The sequence below is a fragment of the Gracilinanus agilis genome, chromosome 1, assembly GCF_016433145.1.
Source record: "Gracilinanus agilis isolate LMUSP501 chromosome 1, AgileGrace, whole genome shotgun sequence".
Classification (NCBI taxonomy): Eukaryota; Metazoa; Chordata; class Mammalia; order Didelphimorphia; family Didelphidae; genus Gracilinanus; species Gracilinanus agilis.
Window position 1 is genome coordinate 474,050,063 of NC_058130.1, and position 24,958 is coordinate 474,075,020.

At 38.1% G+C, this 24,958-nt stretch overlaps 1 protein-coding gene across 6 annotated transcripts in view; it reads left to right on the forward strand.

The window, feature by feature from the left end:
* Positions 1-1,779: 1,779 nt before the first annotated feature.
* Positions 1,780-24,958, forward strand: part of RELCH (RAB11 binding and LisH domain, coiled-coil and HEAT repeat containing) — a 145,177-nt gene continuing 121,998 nt past the window's right edge. For all 6 annotated transcript variants that reach the window (XM_044665692.1, XM_044665701.1, XM_044665710.1 and 3 more), the window contains exon 1: positions 1,780-2,363. In XM_044665692.1, the coding sequence (XP_044521627.1) occupies positions 1,838-2,363 (526 nt within the window). In that variant the 5' untranslated portion in view covers positions 1,780-1,837. The remainder of the gene's footprint in view (positions 2,364-24,958) is intronic.

The window sequence follows — 24,958 nt, forward strand, 5'->3', positions numbered from 1 at the left end:
CACATTGTATTGCTATAATATCACATATACAAGGAACACCAAATTAATACATTGCTATATGGGACTGTGTTGCAATCAATCAATCAGCAAGAATGAAGTAGGCACATAAATCAAAGTATGGCTAATATGAGATGGATTACTAAAGGATTTTTCCAAAATTCCTCAATTCTTGAAGTACTAAAGCTTTATGTCCAATGGAAAACCACTCCCATAATCACATATATTAAACAAGATATGATAATCAAAGAAGCAGCATTAGCTTTTTCATTTATTAGGATAACCATATTCTTGGGTAGGTTTTAGTTTAATTAAAACATGGTTTTGAAAAGACTTAGGTTTCAAAGAACTTGACTGAAACACAACTAACAAAATAAACCCGGGGGAAATAACAGAACCAGAAAGGGACTGAAAGTCAGATCTGTTCTGACATCAAGTCATTCTCTAAAAAAGATATATAACTATTATGAGCTTCAGCTTTTTACTGAACTGTATGAGGAAAGGAAATGATCCTAAATACCCTCAATGATTCCTTGGAGTTCTAACATTCCTCAAAATTCTATAAACATTTATTGACTATCAATTACCTGACTGAAATTATCATAATAGCTAACACTTTATAGCCAGGCAACAAATGTAATGAGATGCAGCAGTGAATAGTGCTGAACCTGGAGTCAAGAAGAGTTTTTTTGAGTTCAAATCCAACCAAAGGTAGCAGTGTGAACCAGAATAAGTCGCTTAACTTAATTTGCCTCGGTTTCCTCACCTGCAAAATGACTTGGAGAAGGAAATGGCAAACCACTTCAGTATCTTTACCATGAAAACTCCAAAGGGGGTCAGTTGAACGCCTTATTTTAGATATGTATTTATTATATAATTCTCTCATATTGAAATCGTTTGTCATATTTAATTCTATGTAAATTTAAATGTAAAGAACGATTTCAATATTGTGAGTTTCCTTTGTAAACCTATGTATTTTTGCACCTTTTAAAACATTCTAAGAAATCGTATACACACACATTTTAATCCATTAATTCGGAACCCTGGACTAGGGTGACACGGGTCTGGCCTCCCCAGGCACCAGGATGCAAAGGAAAGGGAAAAGGTGAGGAAGTAGCCGGACTGAGGATCGCCAGGCTGGGCACCTACCGACCGAGTCAGGGGAAGTTTTGCTTCCAAACCGGCGATGGGGAGGGTCACAAGAAAGAAGACAAGGCTCCTTCCCCCGGCCCCAATCCCCAGCTCGGAGCTCTCCCGTGGGGAGGAAGAGGGATCACGGTCGCCTCCGCACCACACGTGGAGAAAGGCCCATGCAGGGACCCAGCGTTAAAGACAAACAGGCGAAAGCCCCCGAGGCAGTGACCTCCCCATTCCAAAAACCCGCCCAACAGGGGCCCTACAAGGCACCGCGCCCCCCAAGCCGGTCACAGCTGCGCCGGGTCAGGACCTACCGGCTGTGGACGTTCTCGCGATACTGAGAGCGCTGTCCCCAGCACCTCCTAAGGCCTATCCCAATGAAGAAGAGGCGGAGCCTTGCGGCGTTGAGGGCGGATAGAGGGACGTTCTGGTACTGTGAGGTGAGGGAGCGGGGGTGGCCGGGAACGCAAGCATCATCCACTTCCCGCGAGAGTGGGGACCAGGAAGACGCCTGCAGAGCAGGGCCAGGAAGCAGTTGTGGGTGCCGGTGCCTCGGATACCACGGCTGTTGTAGGGAAGCGAGGCGCAGGACGCTAGTTCGGAGGCGTGCCCAGGTCTGAGTGGTCCCTCGGGGTCCGCGGCAGCAGCGGGCGCGGTCTGTCACCGACAGGTGGGGAGGAGCCGAGGCACCTGACAGATTAAGATGGCGGCGATGTCTGCGGGAGGCGGCAGCAGCGGCGTGAACCCGTTTCTCAGCGACTCGGACGACGAAGACGACGAGGTGGCGGCGGCGGCTGAGGAAGAACGGCGGCCTGGCCTGCGGCTGGGTCCTGGGAGCGGCCCCGATCCCGGCTCTGGAGGCTCCCTGTCCCCGCAGGAGCCAATGGCCGGGGCAGCTGGAGGGCGACCAGGGGTCCCCGGGGGGGAGGCGGCGGCGGCAGCAGCCGCAGCAGGCGCGGGGGAGCCTCCCGCCCGCTTGTCGGTGGACGCTATTGCGGCGCAGCTCCTGCGTGATCAGTTCCTGCTGACGGCCCTGGAGCTGCACACTGAGCTGCTGGAGAGCGGCCGGGAGCTGCCTCGGCTCCGAGACTACTTCTCTAACCCGGGCAACTTCGAGCGACAGAGCGGGACCCCACCTGGAGTGGGAGGCCCCGGGATCCTCGGGGCAGCCGGAGCGGGGGGCGCCGGGAGCCGGGATCCCAGTGTGATGCCGGGAGGGGGACAGCTCAGTAAGTGGTCCCAGCCCTCTGCCTTAGCAACAGCCCAGGGGGCGGATGCAGGCTGGGGTGACAGATGCGGTTGCTTGGGGTTTGGGTATTCGGCATTTTTGTTTCTGGCGAGGGCCTGAGGGGGTGGAAAAAGAAAGAAAATGTATATATTGAGGATCATAAAGGAAACAGACAGGGCTTTTAATTACCGATGTTACCAAACCTTGGTTGAAATTACACTTGATCTTCCTATCTTGGCCTCCTTATAGGTTGGGGGAAGGGGTAAGGAAAGGCCTAGGGAAGACTGATCAGGTTAGTGGACTTGGTTATCGAATTTAGTATCCTCTTTTTTGTTTTTTCAATCTTTGATTGTCATTTTTTGACTCTCCATGTCAGGAACAAAAATATAAGGAAAAGTAACTGCATAGATATCTGAATGACATAATACAAAAAGACTTTTGAGGCTTAGAATACTTTTAAAGATCATTATATTCCTTATTTTCTTAAATAGAATTTATAATTGGATTCTTTTGAAGGAAGGGCTGTTGTACTTAGACATTTTAATGTTAAAGCTCCCAAAATGATAGGTAATTTATATGACCCAGCTGCCTCCACCCAACTTCATTATGCTTAATGTGAAATAACTTGGATGTTGGTTTAAGTAATCAGAATGGGGAAGTTGAGCATATACATATACCTTCCTCACCCTAAGCACTGGAATACAAAGTTGAAATATTATGGAGTCTTTGTCCACAGGGACTTTGCCCTCTAGGGTGATGAGAAAAGTAAATAAATTATTATGAAGCAAGTTAGCATATGATTCATTGTCTAGAAAAAGTGGAACAAACCATAGAGATTCAAGTTAAGAGGAATCACTTTTAATCACAGTCCCATAGGAACTGGAACCTTAATAAAATTGAAAGAGGATCATAGGTTTTAGAGTGCCATGAGGGGACCATAGAGATAATTTAAAAAAACACTTTGATCTCAGATGTTAGCTGGAATGGGACAGTAGTGTGTGGAATTTACACAAGGTATGTTTTCTTATACATGGAAAAAACAGAAGCATTATATGAGGTCAGAAAGAAAGATATAAACATCTATTAATCACCTGCTAAATACTAGGAGCTTTACAAATATAAACCAACTTGATCTTCAGGACAACCCTTGAAAGACCATTTTATAATTGAGGAAACTGAGAAAGGTAGAAGTTAATTGATTTGCCCAAAGTTACAAAATAAGTGTCTGAAGCTAGATTTAAATCTAATTCTTCTGACTCCAGATCCAGTGCCCTATCCACTGAGCTACACAGGTGCCTCAGGGAAGAAACAGTAAGAAGTTCAATTTCTGTGACTAAATTCAGTCAAGGCTAAGGTCTAAAGACAGATCATTGAGGACCTTGAATGATGGGATTGACTAAATCAAATTTATGCCCTATGTTATTTTGGCAGTACTATGAAAGATGGAAACTTCAGATAGGGAGAACTGTTAAGAGGCTAGTAGAGTAGCCCAGGTGGTTGAAGACAAGGTCCTGACAAAGTTGAGAGACTAGAAAGGAAAATACATCCATGCTGGATTTTGCAGTTAAATCAGTAGGATTAGATTGACAACATATGGGAGGAGACAGATTCAAGAATGACTCAAGTGTTTTAGCCTGAATGGCTGAGTGACTGAGGGTGTTATTAAGAGAAAAGGGAAGTTAGGAGGAGGCAAATTTTAGAAGGAATATCATGAATTCAGTTTTGGACTTACTGAGTTTAAGATGACATATATATTAACCAGCCAGATAGCAAGTATTCATTAGATTCCTAGTATGTGCCAGACACTGCTAAATTCTGGTGATTCAAGTACCAAGAATGAAATAATCCTAACTTGTCAAGGGTTTACATTCTAAAGACGGAGAAAACAAGCATATATAAAAATATATACAACATAAATATAAATTTAACAACTACAAATATATAAAAGTAGATAAGATACAGAACACAATGAATGGTTGGTAGAAATTAGAAAAGGCTTCATGCAGAAGATGGTATTTGAGAAGAGGGGGCTTTTGAAGCAGGGTAAGAAAGGAATCACATTCAAGGCATGGGAAATAACTAACACAGAAACAAAGAAATGGGAGATAGAATGATGTATGATTAACAAAAAAAATGTCTGGGTAGAACTCAAGAGTGCGGGAGAACAAGTAATGTCAAAGTAGGCTAGAAAGAGTTCGGAACCAGATTATATAGAGCTCTAATTGCTATTGGACTGAGGTATTGAAAGACTTAAGGCAGAGAGAAACGTGAGGAGGCTGTTATAACAGTCTTAAGTGAGAGAGAAAGTGGACCAAGGTAGTAGCTGTGTGAACAAGGGGAAAAAAATATTAATATAAGAGATATTGTAGAGGGAGAAACTGCAAGATTTGGCAACTATTTGGGGTGTGGAGTGTGGGAGAGTGAAGAGTCCCAGATGATGCTTGAAATTATGAATCTGAAGTCAGGAAAGATGGTAGTGCCTCTGTAGAATAGGAAAGTTTGGAAGATAAGAAGACTTAGGAGGAAAAATGATAAACTCATTGCTAACTAGAAGTAGATAATGTTTCAACCTGATATTCCAGTGCCTAGGGCAGTGATGGCAAACCTTTTAGACACAGAGTGCCATGCCCTGCCCTCTCCTGCCTTGCCCCAACCTGTACCCAAAATGGGGGAGAAGAAATGCTCCTATTAGGCTGCTAGGCAGAGGGGCAGGTCACGTGAGAAATGTCCTCAGTTGCATGGAGAGGGGGAGAGGAACATCTCCACTCCTCTGGCTTTCTAGTAATGAACTCTGGGCGGGGGCAATTGCAAGCATGCCCACAGAGAGGACTCTGCCCTAGGTTCGCCATCATGGGCCTAGGACAAAGTAGGAACTTAATAATAAATATCATTGCTCAATTTCCCATTTCTCATCACTTTTGAGAACCAAGTTATTTTATATAAAGCATAACAGAATTAGGTGGAAACAACAGGGGTTTATAATTTTGGAATTTGGATTTATAATTTTGGAAGATTTTATATTAATGTCAACTCAACAGTTCTTGCTTTAAAAGAATCCAATTCTTAAAAGTACTTTAAGCCTCAAAAGCATTTGTTTTATGTTGTTCATTTAGCCATGGAATTACTTATCCTTGCCACTGCAAGATATTTTCATTCCTGATGTTGAGATACATGTAATGATAATCAATGAGGGGGAAAGGGGTTGAATTTGAGATATCTTTTGGACAGCCAGTATGAGATGTCTACTAGGCAATTGGGCAGTTTGTTATTTGATACTGGGACTCAGAAAAAACTGTGGGGCTATAGGACTGAGTCATTTGCATAGAGGTGGGAAAACTCATCTCCCATGACTACACCTGTGGGAACTGATAATGTTACTGAGGGAGAATTTAAAAGGTGAAAAGAAAAAAACCTAGGACAGGACTTTGGGAAACATCCACAATTAGAAGGTATACTATGGATGATAAATGAGCCAGCAAGGGAGACTAAGAAGGAGCAGTCAAACAGGTAGGGGAAGAATGAAAAAAGGAATGTTAGGAAAATCCAGAGAGGAAAAAGTATCAAGAAGAGAGGATCAACATTATCAGATGCAGCAAATAGGTCAAGAAGGATTCAGACTGAGAAAAGACCATCAAGATTTTATAAAAGAACACGGGTACCTTTGGAGAGGCAGTTCCAACTGAGTGATGAGGTCAGCATATTGCAAAAGGTTGAATTATGAATGAGAGTAAAAGAAGTGGAGGCAACTAATGTAGAGAGTTTTTCCAATCTGAGATAAAGAGGTGAGATATTGCATAGTAGTTTGAAGGGATAGTTAGTCTGTCAACTAGCATTTATTAGGTCCCTACTCTCTGCCAAACACTGCAAAATATTGAAGATACAAAGAAAGGCAAAAAACAGTTCTTTCTCTCAACTACTTCACAATCTAATAAGAGAGTCAACATGCAAACAGCTCTGTACAAACAAGATACATACATGACAAATTGGGGATTATTCTGGAGGGAAGACATTACAATTAAGGAGGATTTGAAAAGGCTGCTTGCAAGCATTTTGGACTTAGCCAGAGAATCAAGGAGGCTGATGTGAAAAGGAAGAGAATTCCAGGCATGGGGGACAGCCAGTGAAAATGCTAAGTCAAAAGAGAGAATGTCTTGTGTATTGAACAACAAAGGAGCAAAAGTCAAGATTATGTTGATGGAAATAAAATGTAAGGAGAATGGAAAAGTTGGGATATTTGCAAATTATAAGCTTTTAAAGCCAGGCAGGATTTTCTGTTTGATACTGGAATGTTGTAGTGGGGAGCCTGTATACCTGTAAATCTTGTACCCTTTGCTGCAAGCTGCTCCCTCTTCTCTTTTCCTGCAATGACGACTTGGTTAGCTGCCTTTTTACTCTAGCTTTTTTATCTGAGTTATTATTAATAAATCTTATTAAATATAATACTTTGAGATATTGTATATTAATTTAAATTCTCACAAGCCCCTGGAGTTTAATAGGGGAAGTCAGGCTTGCCTTTTAGGAAGATAACTTACAGCTGAGTGGAGGATGCAATGGGAGTGAGCGAGACTAGGGGCAGGGAGACTAACCAGTAGGCTCTGTGGATATGGGAAATGAGAGTGAAGAGTCAAGGATGACACTTAAGTTATGAGCTTGGGAGACTTAAGAGAAAGGAGTTAGAAGGAGAGATAATGGGGAATTCATTTTTTGAAGTGCAGAGTTTAGAAGTTTACAGGGCATCTGGTTTGAAATGTCCAATAGCAGTTGGGGAGAGAGGTTAGTCAAGTAGAACTAAGAATCATGTGCATAGAGATGATAATTGAAATCATGGGATCTGATTTCACCCAGTGAAATAATATAAAGAAGAGGGTTGTAGACAGGTTTGGAGGCTTTTGTTTTTTTAAAGAATGAGGAGGTTTAGGCCTGTTTGATTATAATAGGGAAGGAACCATTTGACAGAGGGAGACTAAAGATTCTAGAAAAATGAGAGTTGAATGAGGAAGGTAGGAAAAATCACAACTTTTTAGAGCTGGATAAAATTAAGTATAGTGACAAGAGCATGAATTTAAATGAAATAGTATTCACTTCTTCAAATGTCCATTTTTGATATATCAGAAGCTATAGGCTCAGATATAGAAGGGACCTTAGAATTATCTCCAATTCACTCATTTCTCCTGCTAACAAAGCTAACATTCAAAGAGATTAGGTGACTTGCCTTATGTTTAGGATCCTAACAAGGTTGTTAGTTTTGGCTCCACAGGAATCAAAATGATGGCAGAGTCTTTTAATGTCATTTGGCACTGAAAAAACCATTTTCCATAAAGCAAATATGTGATAGTTCCTTTTCTCTCTTGACATTGTTCAATATGTGCAATTATGTTCTTGACCCAAGTGATATCTCTTGATTTTACCTGCCCTTTGAATGGATGGACTTTTCTTATGAGAATGTTTTTCTTAAATCTGTTCTTAGAAAACTGACTTTTATCACTAGCTACAGCTCTTTACTTCCTTCACATCAGTGAGTCAGCAAGTGTTGATTATCTTTTACAATGTGGTGATAGGCCTTCTGTCAGGTGTTAAGGATAGAAAGACAAATGTCCTCAAGGAATTTATGTTTAAATTCAGGAGACAACATATAGAATGTAAGACTATGCAGATGGATAGGGATATGGACTGGACTTTTGATTCCATTGGAATAGGGAACTAAGTCTTACCTGTGTGAGGAAACTTACTTGACCAATTTGAGTCAATACCCATAAATAATAAATATTAGATTTGCCTAGAGTACAGCCTGGTTGTGTGACATGCCCCAGGTCACAAAGCCAGTATGTATGAGAGGTGTGGATTGAACCCAACATTTCCTTTTTCTTAAATGTATATAGAATACATACAAAATGAATACAAGGTAATTTGGAGAGAGTGGGCACTTGAAGGCACACACACACACACAAATATGTTTATCTTTTCTCTTCCACATTGAGACCTTATAACAGAATTTTGTAAAAAAGGAGGGGAAAAAGCTATTCATCACAACCAACATAGCAATTCTAGCAATGTGTACAATGTTCAAAAGCAGTGACAGGCACAATATTTCCTAGGGCCAGATACAGGCTTAGTTTGCCCATCACTGCCTTAAGCAATTCCCTAATCACGAAGCCCCCACATCTAGAAGTAGTGATTAGGAAATTGGCAGTGATGGGCAAACTACGGCCTGGATCTGGCCCACGGGGAATAGTTTGCCCATCACTGCATTGGACCCACATTTCTATGAAGATCAGAAAGAGGTATATTCCAATATTTTTGGGGGGGAGCCAAGACATGGGCATTTTTTTAGGCAGCAAAGGAGTCAGTAGACAGGAAGAGATTGTAGAATAAAAGCAGGAAAAAAAGGACCAAGGAAAACAACAGATACAACTACAATATAAATGGAAAGAATTGCGACAAAGATTAGAACTGAAAATCCCCTTAAGCTATACTTTGCTATCTCAAATTCCTTTTCCATCTGAACTTCTCAGAAAAAAACTTATAATTTGTAATCTTACCTCTGGCTTCATCATTCAAATGAAACAACTTTTACCAAAGTTAATGGTAATCTCTTAATTCCCGGATCTAGTGACTTTTTCTCAATCCTCATCATTCTTGACTTTTCTGCAACATTTCACTTGTCTAACTTTTGGTCTACTCTGGAATACTCTGCCCTATTTAAGTTCCTATGATATTGCTTTCTTGGTTCTTTTACCTGCCTGACTGCTCCTTATCTTTTTGTTGTTGTTGTTGTTTGTTTTTTAACCCTTAACTTCTGTGTATTGGCTCCTTGGTGGAAGAGTGGTAAGGGTGGGCAATGGGAGTCAAGTGACTTGCCCAGGGTCACACAGCTGGGAAGTGTCTGAGGCCAGATTTGAACCTAGGACCTCCCATCTCTAGGCCTGACTCTCAATCCACTGAGCTACCCAGCTGCCCCCTATCTTTTTTTTTTAAATTTTTTAAATATTTATTAATATTCATTTTTAACATGGTTACAAGATTCATGCTCCTACTTTCCCCTTTACCCCCCTCCCCCTGCTATCCCCCACCCATGGCCGATGCACATTTCCACTGGTTTTAACATGTGTCATTGATCAAGACCTATTTCCAAATTGTTGATAGTTGCATTGGTGTGGAAGTTTCGAGTTTACATCCCCAGTCATGTCCTCCTCAACCCATGCGTTCAAGCAGTTGTTTTTCTTATATGTTTCCTCTCCTGCAGTCCTTCCTCTGAATATGGGTAGCGTTCTTTACCATAAATCCCTCAGAACTGTCCTGTGTCATTGCATTGCTGCTGGTACAGAAGTCTGTTACATTCGATTTTACCATAGTATATCAGTCTCTGTGTACAGTGTTCTTCTGGCTCTGCTCCTTTTGCTCTGCATCAGTTCCTGGAGGTCTTTCCAGTTCACCTGGAACTCCTCCAGTTTATTATTCCTTTTAGCACAATAGTATTCCATCACCAGCATATACCACAGTTTGCTCAGCCATTCCCCAATTGAAGGGCATACCCTCCTTTTCCAGTTCTTTGCCACCACAAAAAGCACAGCTATGAATATTTTCGTACAAGTCTGTTTATCTATGATCTCTTTGGGGTACAAACCCAACAATGGTATGGCTGGATCAAAGGGCAGGCATTCTTTTATAGCCCTTTGAGCATAGTTCCAAATTGCCAGCAAGAATGGTTGGATCAGTTCACAACTCCACCAGCAAAGCATCAATGTCCCAATTTTGCCACATCCCCTCCAGCATTCATTACTCTCCCCTTCTTTCATTTTAGCCAATCTGCTAGGTGTGAGGTGATACCTCAGAGTTGTTTTGATTTGCATTTCTCTAATTATTAGAGATTTAGAATACTTTCTCATGTGCTTATTGATACTTTTGATTTCTTTGCCTGAAAATTGCCTATTCATGTCTCTTGCCCATTTATCAATTGGGGAATGGCTTGATTTTTTTATACAATTGATTTAACTCCTTGTATATTTGAGTAATTAGACCCCTGTCAGAGTTTTTTGTTATAAAGATTTTTTCCCAATTTGTTGTTTCCCTTATGATTTTGACTACTTTGTTTTTGTTTGTACAAAAGCTTTTTAGCTTAATATAATCAAAACCATTTAATTTACATTTTGTAATTTTCTCTAACTCTTGCTGGGTTTTAAAATCTTTCCTTTCCCACATATCTGACAGGTATACTATTTTGTGTTCACTTAACTTATTTATAGTTTCCCTCTTTATATTCAAGTCATTCACCCATTCTGAATTTATCTTGGTGTAGGGTGTGAGATGTTGATCTAAACCTAATCTCTCCCATATTGTTTTTGCCCCCTATCTTTTTTGCTGGATTGTTATTCATACCATGCAAATATACTACAAGACTACAACCTACTTTTTCATCTTTGTTATATATTTTACCCATTCCCTGGTTTTTCCTCCTCATCCATAAATACTTCAGTTCCCATCTCTGAGCATTTTACAGTGCCCTCTATACCTGGAATACACTTGCTTATCACCACTGCCTTTATAGAATTTTTAGTTGCCTTCAGAATTCAATTTAAGGGCATCCTCCTATATAAGATCTTTCTTAGCTTCCCACTCACATCCCAGCTCTAATACCAGTATCAGAATGAAATTTATTGTGTCCTGATTAAAAGTTTAAATATCAAAGTATATCTCTTTAATTGTTATTTTAAAGGTGCTAAAAGCTTTAGGTTAATCAACAGTCAATAAAGTGCCACAAAAAAAAATCTACTTTAAAATTTAAAATTCCACTAAAGACTGAGAGAATAATATGATGAACATTCCTAGAATTTAAATATTTGATTTAATAATTGGTCAGATTTTATAATGAGGCCCTGAGAAATATCCAAGTTCTCTCTCTCTTGCTCTTCTTTTTCTCCCTCCTTTCCCCCTCTTTTTTTGTATTGGAATTACATTTATGTGTACTACATGAAATAGAAGGTGATCAACAGGGACTTGGAAATAATTTTCTTATATATAAAACTTCAATGGCATTTATTTCCAACAGGATTTCACTTTTATAAATGCTTTTATTTTAGTACAAATGTATGAAGACTTCCATTGAAATGAGCTTGAATAAATAAAAGCTCTTGGAGCAGAAATTTCTGACAAGTGCCTACTGTTGTAAGGCAGAGAAAGCACTTACACATTTAGACTTTTCACCAGTTTGATGTTGTGCTATTTTAAGCTCTGAGAGAGCTGTAAAGGAATTTAGCTAGGGATAAATTGATAATGCTTGTATATTTGCATTTCTCATGGCTTCTTCCAAAGGATAAGATCACTGTCTTGGAAAAAGTGAAACAGACAAAATTCAAAAAGAAAAAGCAAATAACATTCTCTTCTTCAGTACATTTTACTATACACAATAAAAGGATGCCAATGAATGAAAATAGTAAACACATCTTAAAAAGGGGCTTAATTTATGTTAAGTAACAAGCTGGGATCAAAAGCATTTCTAAAATCTTTAAAAATCTTTATTGTTGTTGTTTAGTCATTTCAGTTTTGTCTGACTCTTTGTGACTGCTTTATGAGGTTTGTCATTTCCTTATCCAGATCATTTTACAGATGAGGAAACTGAGGCAAATGGTTACTTGACTTGCCTCGGGTCACATAGCTGGTAATTGTTGGAGGCTAAATTTGAACTCAGGTCTTCCAGATTTCAGGCCCTGAGCTCTTTCCACTGAATCATGTAGCTGCTCTTTAAAAAACTCTGTATATAAATGCTGGAAAAAAAATAAGTTTTTTAGATCATTTTCCCAACCTCAGTATTTTAAATGTTAGCAGGGAATCTTATGGCAATTATGATTTGTTAACCACCTTGTATGTGCTGAGTGCTGGAGATAAAAAGAAAGACAAAAGACAAACGCTGCCCTTAAGAAACTGAAAATCTCATCAAGGAATACACCAAGAAGTATATATACCAATAAGCCATATAGGAAATCTGCAGAAGAAAGGCACTGGAATTAAGAGGGATTAGGGGGAAACCAGTCTGGGGAGATAAGGGAGGGGGAAAGTTTTATTGGTCTAGAAAACAGTGTGGAAAAATGCCTGGAGCTTAAGGTTGGAGTGACTAGTTTAAGGAATCTTAAAAAGGCCAGTGTCACTGAATTTAAGGGGCATGGTAAAGGAAGTGAAAGGTGATTAAGGTTAAAGACTAGAAAGGAGGAGGTAGGTTATGGAGGGTTTTGAAAGCCAAACAAGATTTTATATTGATCCTTTAGGTGATAGGGAGCTCCTGTAATATTTTCAGTATGGAAGGTTGACATAATCAGACCAGGACTTAAGGAAAATCACTTTAGCTGAAGGGAGAATAAACTGGAAGGGGGAGGGACTTGTGGTAGGCAGACCATTTATTTCATTCATCTATAATAGTAATTTTTTGGGTACTTAATATATTAAGTAATGTTGACTGTCAGATTTTAGTTCCTAACTGGTCCCTGCTTTATACTAGCACCATACATTGTTAAGAAATGCTTTTGACTGTAAATGACTAGCTGAAGAATTTGTAGGGAGAGCCCAAACAGGTTCCAGATCAAATTCCAGTTTGATTTTTCCACCATTTAAAACTTAGCTAAGGTGTACTGAAATACTTGTACCCCAATTTCATGAGGAACAACTTAACAGAATGCTAACATTCTATTTTAGAAAAGCAGCTAAAATATCAGGGCATGAGTATCCTCTTGCTGAATCTCACTACTGTGTCCAAAGTGGCTGGAAAATATAATATATTAAAAGATGAACAGTATTTGATAACCTCTTAAGAAGTCTGGAACTGTGTTAGCAAAGAAATGAAGAAGTTAGTGTCTACCAATTGTGAAATGGCTAAACAAATTGTGGTACATAAATTTCTTGGGTTATTGTTACACATTTTTTTTTAAACCCTTTTTTAGAATCAGTACTGTGTATTGGTTGCAAGGCAGAAGAGTAGTAAGGTACAGGCAGTGGAGGTTAAGTGACTTGCCTGGGGTCACACAGATGGCAGGTGTCTGAGGCCAGATTTGAATCTAGAACCTCCCTTCTCTAGGACTGGCTCTCAGTCCACTGATCCACTCAGCTGCCCTTTCATTACACTTTTTTAAAAATTATGAATACTAAGAATACAGGGAAACATGTAAAGATTTGCATGAACTTATGCAAAGTGAAATAAATAGACAAGTCAATTGATTGTTAGTGAGTATTTATTAAGTGCCTGGCAGGCACAATGCTAACTACTAGGGATTTAAAAGAAAGGCAAAAAACAATCTGCTCTCCAGGAGCTCACAATCTTTTGGGTGGAGACAACATCAAAACATGTACAAACATATATAGAACAAATTAGAGGTAATAGATAAACAACCAGAAGGCTGTAGTATTAGTCCATGCTATAAGGTGATGTGAGGTAATCAGTGGAACTAGACAGTAGATTAGATATGGGAGGTATAAGGAGAGTTAGAAGTCAAAGAGCACACCTAGATTTTGAACCGTGAGTGACTGGGAGGAGGATAATACTCTTGACAGTAAAAAGGAAATTCAGGGGAATAGAGTTAAAGAACATAAGCTTAATTTGGGGCATTGAATTTAAGATGTCATCTAGTTTAAGATGTTCACTAGGCAGCAGTTTGGAGGTTAGAGAGTTTAGGGCTTGGTAAGTGGATATGAGAATCATGTTTGTAGAGCTGATAATTGAAATCAGGGGAATTGATGTCACCAAATGAAATAATATCAGAGAAGAGAAGATGTCCCTGGACAGTCCTGAGTGACACCCACACTTATTGGCCTTTTCAGTGATTTAAAGCTATGATGATGTAATACATTATTTACACCATCAAATTCTTCAGTTTTTCTGGTTCTATTTAAGGTAAAGATATGTTAGATTCTTAGAAAATATTTAACCTATCTGATTTTAAAATTGAGGTCATGAACATGACAAGAGTCAGATGCTCAAGTAATAAGGTTTTTTTCCCCCAATCAGTCTTTTGGAGCATATCTCTTATTGATGAAAAGGAATTTAATGTACATGAAAAAATAAAATCTAGCTTCTTATAAATACCCTACCCTTGATGTGTCCTTTTGTTTTGATTGTCCTCATTTTTTGGCCCTTGGATAATGGCATAATAACTTTAATATATGTAGTTCTTAACAGAGATACAAAAAAAATTTACCCTTGATTTCTGCTTTTTTAAAATGTTAACATAATACAACATGTTGAATGTAAAATAACACTGAACTTGGAATCAAGAGGAATTAAACTTAATTCTCTCTATGCCACTTACTGGCCTCAGTGACCTTCTGAAAGTTACTTAACTTCTCTGTGATTTCAGTTATTCATATGTTAAAAAGAGAATAATAAGAATTCCTTACTCAGAATGTGGTAAGGAAAATGCTTTGTCAGCTATCTAGTGTTAATATGAGTTGTCATCTTAAAGTGTTTTGAAGTTCTTTTCATAACAAGTCTTCTCCACTCAGAACATTTATTCTTATTTTTCCAGTGAAGTTTATGGCAGTTTTTTAAATTTTGGTTATGGTTAAGATCAACTTGGGAATTAACATGTTGGAGATATTTGCATCTTATCTTCATAAGATTGGGGAGCTAGGTGGTGACAGTGGATAGAGTGCCAGGTCTAAAGTCAGGAAGATTCATCTCCCTGATTTCAATTATGGCCTAAGATACTTTCTAGCTTTGTGACCCTGGGCAAGGCATTATACCCTGTTTGCCTCAGTTTCCCCATCTGTAATATAAGCTGGAGAAGGAAATGGGAAGCCACTCTAGTATCTCTGCCAAGAAAACCTGAAACGGGGTCACAGAGAGTAAGACTCTACTGAGAAACTACTGCACAAACAACTCCTAAGACTAATGCATCTAGGGAGAGGTTGTTATTCTCATTGAAGCAGTAGCTCTCATTTCAGTTATTCTTAAAGTACCTTTCTTGCTTTAACTGCCTGAGTTGAGTAGCACAAGTATTATCACCCTTTTACTGAGGAAGAATTAGGTACCCAGTTTGGTTTAAGGATTTCCCCAGTGTCCCATGGTTTTTAAATAGCTGATCCAGGACTTGAACCCAGTATTCTTAAAACTTTTATTTTATGATATTTTTAAAAAAAAAATTTTTTTTAACCCTTACCTTCCTTCTTGGAGTCAATACTATATATAGGCTCCAAGGCAGAAGAGTAGTAAGGGTAGGCAATGGGGGTCAAGTGACTTGCCCAGGGTCACACAGCTGGGAAGTGTCTGAGGTCAGATTTGAACCTAGGACCTCCCATCTCTAGGCCTGGCTCTCAATCCACTGAGCTACACAGCTGCGCCCTCTTAAAACTTTTAAGGTTCAGGATTCAAAGAGCAGTAGAGCTCCTGGCAACCTACCCTGCAAATCTGAGCTTAATCATTCATGAAAAAAATATGGATGATATTAAAAGATATTTTAAGCATTTTTAGAAAGAAAACCAGAATCAAAAAGATTTTTTGCTTCTTGAACACACCCAAACAACAGATATGCAAGAGCACTAAAAAATGGAGCAGCTACAGAGGGACAACAGACAGGCTCTTAAGAAACTTCCTTCTAAATATGCCCAGGGAGGCAAAAGGAAAAGCAAAGATTTGGTTGCGGTAATGTTGAAGAGGTGGACATGGTGCATCTTAGACAGAACCTGTTAATACCTCACTTGCAGGCACCTGAATGGAAAGGAGAGAACCTCAGCCAGCTGACAAGAAGTATGGTTAAGTTCCCAGGGGGGACCCCAGGCCATTGGGAAAAGATTGCTCACAAATTGGGTCAACCAGTGACAGATGTGACAGTGAAAACCAGGCAGCTGAAGGACTCAGTGGTGTGTACCCCAGGAATGGTTTGAAGTCCACAGTGCAGACTTTGAAGCTCACCAAAGTGGCGGTGACACTGTCAGACCACCTCATCATACAGCAAGAAGAAAAGGAGGCAGCCGAGGAGGAGCCCAAGAAAGCCTGGCAAGACACCACCAATGCCCCAAACCAGGCACAAGCCCACCGGCCCCGACACAAGGGAAGAGCCTGAGAAGTCCAGTGGGAAGAGGCAGAAAGACTTTGACCTAAACAAGCAGGACAAGCCCAGCGACAAGGAGGAGGCATGCCAGAGAGCCAGGAACCAGCGGGGACCGAGGAGCTCTGGACTCAGAACCAGCAGAAGCTCTGCAGTAGTACCCCAAGGGGAGATCAAACCACTGGGACAAGATAGCCAAGTGCATCCCTGACAAATCTAAGGAAGAATGTGTGGCAAGATACAAGCTCCTGGTTGAAGTAGTACAAAAGAAAAAAACAAACCAAAAGCTGAATCATTGAGGAAGAAGAATGTTCCTTCCATCTTTCAGAATGAGAGAAGATTTTAAATGTCATCTGCAGTGATTTGCATTTTGTACCTCAGTATTTCTATACGTCACATACCATAGTAAAAAAAAATGCCAATTTAAAAAAAAAAAAACTTTTTAAGGATCAGGTTAACTGTAGATGTTAATGTAGTGTGTAACAGATGGTTTGTTATCTAGAGTAGGGCTTTTTACTTTTTTTTTTTTTTTTTTTTTGTATATTTTAGATTCCATTGACCATCTTTTAAACCCCTTTTCAGAACAATGTTTTAAATTCATAAATTGAAACACATAAAAGTTGAAAACAAAATAATCATATTGAAATACTCTTACCAGAATATTTGTTAAAAACAAGCTCACAGATTCCAGTTTAAGAATGTGTGATCTAGAGAGTGTTTTAGAAGCATCATCTGAAGGACCAGGCAATAAGGCAGCTAGGTGACATGAGAGAACTCACAGGCCCTAGAATCAGACTTGACTTCAAATTTATTCTCAGATACTTACTAGCTGTGTGACCATGGGCAAGTCACTTAACCTCTCTGCCTCAGTTTCCTCAACTATAAAGTGTGAAGAACAAATAAGGTAATATTTGTGAAGTATTTCGAATAGTGTCTGACACACAATAGGCTCTTAGAAAATAATTTTTTACATCTTTATCTTATCTAAGAAACCTTTCCATTTCATTCTGGAAGCCCCTCCTAATTCAGAGGTATAGAACCTCAAAGTTGGAGTAGAAACTATTCCTAGTTTGTACTTGAACAAGAATACTTCCACAACATACCTAATGAGAGGTCACATATATACTGTTAAGTGGAGAATTCAAGTGAGAGAGAATACCCTACTTGCTATGGTAGTTCCACTTGTGCATGTTTAGCATGAAGCTTAAGTCTGCCTTGTAATTATACCCATTGTTACTTCTTCCGCCCTTTGGGGCCAAAGAGAATCATTTGAATCCTTCCACATGACTGCCTATTAGAATGTAAGTTCCTAGCCAGTAGGGATTGTTTCATATTGTGTCCTTGGTGCCAACACGATGCTTGGACCATAGTAGGCACATAACAAAGACTTGATTAACTCGTAAGAATATTAAGGCCAAAAGAAGTAAGATGACTTGCCCAAGATTACATAGCTCAGACCCAGGATTCCAACATACATCCTCTGATTTCAAAACCAACACTTTTTTCCCCTGCCTCTTGAATCCAAAGTTCTAGCTTTTTGAGATATTTATGGATCTTGACTTTGTCAGCCAGTATATTAACTGTCTTCCCTAGCTTTTTGTTATCCACAAATTTCATAGAATGTCATCTATACTTTTATCTAAGCCATTAATATAAACAGTATAAGTCCAAGGACAAGGTGACTTCCTAACAAGTTGTCATTAATCTTGGGAATTAATAATTATTCTTTAGGTCTGATCGTTTAACCAACTTATAAATCCACCTAATCCTCATTTCTGCTCTTGTCTACAGGAATAGTCTAAAAGAGTTTCTGAAACTCCTTCCTAAAACTTAGCATTCTTTTGATTATCAAGTCTCTAGCAACCCTTTCAAAAAAGTTAATGAGGTTAGTCTGGCATGACTTGTTCATAATTAAGTGATGATAGGTCTATAATAACTGCTTCTTTTTCTAGAAATTCTCTAACTATATATTTTAGAATTTTGGTAAGAATTAGTCACACCCATGTCCTTCAATTTGCAGATTTTTGCTTTATTTTTTAAATTGGGATAATATTTACCTATCTTCAGCTTCATAATAGCTTTCCCTTTTTCCATTCTACTTTGAAACTCACTGACAATGTGCTCAACAGTTGTATATAGATTCTGCCAGTTCTTGAGTACTTCATCTGTACTTGGGGCCTTGAAGTCATCAAAAGCAGTGAGGTACTTTTTTATTGTTTCCTTAGATCTCTTAGGTAGCAATTTACTTCTAGTCTTTATTGTTGTTCTGTAATCTGTACCTTTCAGTACACCAAATATTATCCTCTTCAAAGGAAAAAAGAATAAAATAAAAGTTTAACAATTCTCCCTTCAATCTACCGTATATTATCTTTGTCCCATTCACTTTGAGCAGTGGCCTATACCTTTTATAATCTTTTCTCTTGATACCATTTTTTAGTGTTGACCTTATCTTTCCTCTCCAGCTACAATTCATTCTGACCTTTAGATTTCCTGACACAATTGTGGGTCCTTCTGGAGACTGTTTGGAAACCTTTGGTTTCTACATCACCTTCATTTCCCATATGTCCTATCTACATATGACACAGAAAGTCATTCCTTTTGATAAAGAAGTTAAAATAAAAAGAAGGAAAAGCAGTAAAGCTAAACAAACCAACAATTCATTTGAGTCCTACAATGTAGCCCCCAAGAAAAAAAAGAAGGAAAAGAGGAGCATTTTCTTGTTTCTAATACAATGCAAAGTTTGATCATGGTAATTATGAAGCATTCAGTTTTTATTGTTTTTCTTTCAGTTTACCAGGTTATAGTCATTTAGTATGTTGTTTTCTTGGTTCTGTCTGCTTCACTTTGTAGTAATTCATATAAATCTTGCCATACTTATCTTTATTTTCATTGTTTCCAGTGAAATAATATTCCAGTAAATTGATATAGTTTAGCCAGTCATGCTTCTGTCAGTAGCCATCTTTCTACTTTGTTTCCATTTTTTTCTACCATACAATTGCTAGTATCAATATTTTAGCATTTAGAAGACCTTTTTCTTTGACCTTCATGATATATATGCTTAGCAGAAGATTCTCTAGATGAAAAGATATGAATGTTTTAGACTAGACACTATTCTTAAAGGACCAGACCCACACATTATATTCATGCTTACCTGCATTGTTTAAGATCTGAGTTGCTAAGTAAATTCTCTATACTTTTATATTTTTAACTTCTTCCTTTTTTTTTAACCTTATGAAAATTGTTTCTCTTCCTACCTTTTGATGTCTGTTCTTGAGAACTTTCCATGTCTCACGTTCTCAATTCCCCTGTAAAGTTATATTCCATTTGATTCCACTTAGCCTTTCAAATCTGTTCTCCTAAAATTGATATATTTTAGACTATCCCCAGATTTTCTTTGTCAGAATTCCAAGATGAAGTTCTCCTCAAGCATCCAATCATCTCCATCCTAGTAAATTAATTCCATCTTAGTAGTGAGAATCAGTTCCAAAAGAAAAGTCTTCTTTAGTCCCTTTACCTTTTGAAACATGAAAATATTAAATAAGTCAAGATTGCAAGCTTTCTCTTCTTGGTAAGAGAGAGAAACAGATTTCTGGATAATCAAAGTCCCCTAATCGCTGTTATATCATGCATCTGAAACAGATTTGTGATCTGTTTGTTGACTTCTCACTTATTTTCTCTTTTTGTCAAATGAATGACAAACTCAGCTCTGTTTCTAATGCCCTTTCCCCAGATATTCTACCATACTGCTCACTTCCAGGTCCTGGATTTCTTCTTAATGTACAGTACTACATTCCTCCCTCCCACCTTTTTTTTATCTGTCCTATTTTTTATTATTAATTTTGTTTCTAGTCCCCCAAAATTTGCCTTCTCATCTTCCCACCCCAGCTCCCAATTGAGAAATAAAAATAAAACCACTGCATATAGTTAAGTACATATATATAGTACAAATACATATAGTCAAGTAAAACAAATTTCTACATTGGCCACATTTCCCCTCCAACTCCCACCACCAACATACATACATGGCATTTATACTCTATCTTACTTCTTTCAGGAGGTGGATAACATGTTTCATCATTAGTCCTCTGGAATTTATGGATTATCATTATCCTTATCAGAATTCTCCAAGTCTTTCAAAGCTGTCTTTTCAGTAGTGTTGTTATTGTATAAATTGGCTCATTTCACTTTTCATCAGTTCATAGAAGTCTTCCCAAGTTTCTGTGAAACTATCCCTTTCATCATTTCTTATAACACAATAGTATTCCATTACATTTATATGCCATAACTTGTTTACCCATTCTATAATTAGTGGGCACCCCTTTATTTCCATTTCTTTGTCACTAAAAGAAAACCAGAAATATTTTTATGCTTCCTTATAAGGTTAGAATGTATTTTGCTTAGGACTAATCTATTTTGCCTCAAATTCCCCCTTGTCTCCTTTACCTCCTATTTCTCTATTTAGAAAAATGTATTTCTGTAAACACAATTTGTGTTCGTGTTTGTGGTAGTGGTGGGGTGTTCCTGGGTTCTTCACCCCTTTGATCTGTCTCAGATGAGAGTGGTTCTTCCCAGTCTTCTGACACTTGACTACTCTGTATATACTTTATAATATGACTACACGTTGGCCTAACTGCTTTTCCTTGAAAATGACACTCCATCTCCTAACTCTGTGCCTTTCCATTGACTGTATGCCTCATATAAAATTCTCTCTCCTCATTTTTATCTCTTATCTTTGCTCACTCCCTTCAAGACTCACCTTAATCCCTACTCTCTGCAGGAGTCCTTTCTAGTCTCCTCACCTCACTTACAAGTGTCTTCTCTTTTGAAATTTCTATATCTTGTATATTCCTGAATAATTACATGTTGTCATCTTTAGAAAATGAGTTTTTGGGAGGTTGGGACAGTTTTTACATTTCTTTGTATCCCCAGTGATATCACAATTCTTGATGTGTAATAAATATTTAAATGCTTGTTGTAAGGATGGGGGAATAGGACAAAAAGAACCAGAAGAAGGCCATTAGTGACAGTTACATCCCTAACATTTAATTACTGGCTCTCTTAATTATTATATTGTTGACTGATTTTAGAACCTAATTCAACCCCCTCATTTTACATATGGGGAAAATGAGGCCCAGTAAAGTTAGCTGACTTGCCTTGGATCACATTGGCAATAAGTGGCAGACCAGGCCCCTGGGAAGTTTTTTTCCTTCCTCCTCTTTTTTAAAAATTAAAACTCTCATATGGATATATTTGTAAAATTCCAGGCAAATACTTTTTTTTAAAATCAGTTCTTATTAAGTTTATTACATTTCTAGAAAGGAACCCAACTTTCTAGAAAGCCATGTCCTTTTTTCAGACACTACTTCTCAAACAGATGCATAGTAACAAAACCTGCCTTTCTCTTCTAAAGTTCTTGCCTCCTTTCAGCTGCGGGCATAGAAAACAATCTCTGTTCATTCCTAAAGACTTCATCATGAGACTTCTGTTGCTATCCACATGAGGATTTTACTCAATCAGCCAGGCTGTGTCAGTGCAGATTTCCCCAGAAGGGAAATAATATTGATAAAGTAACTACATCTTGAATTGTTACCCATAATTCATTGTGGAAAATTTACTTCCCAAGTACTTGTTATATTACTGGATCTATATTCATTTTCTTTTATCTTCTCTGTGGTGAAGCTCCAAATAATAATCCTTATTATCCTGTGACCATAAAATATAATTCTCTATAAAATGAACACATTCTATTATCACATTTGTAGTAATATCTCAAGAATGTTTCCCTTTTCTGCCTTCCTCTGGCCTTCTGTTTAGTCTTTTAGATTGCTGTAACTCAAGTAACATATTCATTATATACCTTGGGAAGCAGATCATACTAAATGTATAAATAAGCTCTCTATGAACCATCTCTGACTCTTGACTTTGGTATTTTTTTAATCAATAAAATAACTCAAACTTGTGGCCTGTAACATAGCACCTCTGAAGAATCAACATTTTGAATGCAAGTTTAGTATTTTGGGGAAAGGGGGATGTCAAGTACACATAATACTCCTTTATTCTGGCCATTTAGAATACATTTTATAAGTAGCCCAGATATGAATCTTAATTATAAATCAGAGATTTGTCTTAAATGTACATAGTATAAAACTCATCCTAATATCCTAGGCTCCTAGGGTGGGAAACTGAATAGTCTTCAGAATCAGAGGATTTAAAGCTGGAAGGGACCCGAGAGATGATCCAGTTCAATCCTCTTATTTTACAATTGAGGTATTTTAAGATTCAGAGATAAAGTGATTTGTCCTGCAATTTGAACCCAATAGTTCCTTTAACTACAGGCCCCATGAGTAGTTTTTTGTTTTGTTTTTAATACCATGCTGTTTGTTGCAATTACATGGAGCACCAGACATAGTATTATTAGATCCTGTCCTTCTGCAAGAATAACTTTAACCTTTAGAAATAATGAAATGATTTATTTCATTACTCTTATCTTAATCCATTTGCTTAATATTCTTAAAAAAAAAAAAACTCTTTACCTAGAATCAATACTAAGTATCAGTTCCACAGTAGAAGACCAGTAAGAGCTAGGCAATAGGGCAATGGGGGTCAAATGACTTGCCCAAAGCTAGTAGGGGCCTGAGGCCAGATTTAAATCTAGGACATCCAGTCTTCAGGCCTGCCCTCTTATCCACTGAGCCACCTTGTTGCTTCCATGTAACAAAATCCCAGACACAGGTTGATATGAACCTAGTAATTCCATTTTGGCCCCTAGAGAAATAGAATTTAGGGTTCAAATTAATCTCTCCATCTAAACGTATAGATCAGAAACTGGACTTGCTTTTTCCTACTGTTGAGTTCTTCTATCCATGTTTTCCCATTAATCTTCTAACCAACATACTGGAGAAGAAGGGGAAGGGAAGGAAAGGCTTCCTCTAGAACTCTTTAACTGTGAGGTTACCAGTGGATCAAATGAGCTATCCATTTGATAAACTTAAATAACTTATTGTTTTCTGTACAGTGTTTCACAAAACTATAGGAGTAAACTTGACTCTTCTTGCTGCATGTATGACTGTTTTATTCCTATGAAAACTTGGGGGAAAAAAAGTTGACACCATTTGGTACCAGCAGAAGGGGCAGCAAATCCCACATGGATTTCCCGTGGGTCTTAAACCATATGGCACCTATTTCCACTTGATTTTTGTTCCCTCAGAAAAACTGAGGAGAAGAATATACAGTGGGTGACAGTTTGGCCACCAGAACTTTTACTCACTCTGTACCAGACACCAGGAAATCTGGTTAAATCTACTCTCTTCCATCTTTTGAGCCTAGAAAAGATTCTTCAAGATTTACATAACATCTTGATGACCTTCATCTGAATTTGAAAACCAGTACTCTCTTTTGATTTTCTGTGAAAAATTTTTAATGTTTCTAACAAGATCTAAAGCAAATTTGTCCAGTCTTATGCTATAGGAGTAATGTATTAATGGATGTTTTAACTTAAAAAAAGAAACTGTCAGACCCTTAATATGAATATGACTCCTCTACCTCAGAGACTTTGCTAATATGTTATGTTAATGGGAGCAAATAAATTAGCCTTCATGTATTTTAGATAATATTAGTGCAAAGCAAAGTTTGTTTAATTCGCAACCATATTTATATCTTTAAAGATGCATAGAAAGTCAGTTCCTTTCTTCTAGGAACATTTTAGGATGGCATTTTATTCTTGCTATGAGAAATTATGTGAGTTATAAAGTAGAGAAATGTGTGCTTGTCAGAGATCTAGGCCAGAATTGTTGAGAATGTCCAATGCAAAGTTTCTATTGAAAAAGGATTCTCTAGAGATGGTGGGGTTTTGTAGCTCCTATTTGTGAGTTACATTATACTAATTGCACCAAGTCCCATTTCCTTAAAGTCGTACTAATAATTACTCAAAAAGGTTCAGTGCAAATATTTGCACAGGAAAAAAAGGAAATAGAGAATGAATGCCTGTTATCCAGACTGAGAATATGTACTTGCCTCAGTACTGCAGGAGCTAGTCTGTCTTGGACAGTCACTGCAAACCGACAGTGAAGTGACCTCAAAATTGAGTAAATAGAAGAACAGACAGAATCATATCCTAAGTTTCTCCCTAACATAAAGTTCCATCTTTTTTTCAGTATTTTCCTGGTAATGATATATGACTACAAGTCATGAAATATTCATTTTTCATGAGTTAAAAGATCAAGATCACTTGAAGTTCAGTGGAGAGGCATATGTTAGGCCCAAGTAGACTGCAACATTTTACTAATTGAAAACTGCATTTTATCAGGAAGATGTATATAAACTGGCAACAGAAGCAAGCTGATCATGTATTAAGAGTATTAAGAATTAAGTATTAAGCTAACCAATGGATAGCTTATATGATCAATTAGTAACCTCATGGAGTTAAGGATTCTAGAGGAACCTCTCCCCTACTTCTCCAGGATGTTGGTTAGAAGATTAATGGGAAGTCATAGATGTAAGTCCCACAGTAGTAAAAAATATGACTGCTTTCTGATTCTTACCTTTTGATGAAAAGATTCAAATCTGAACC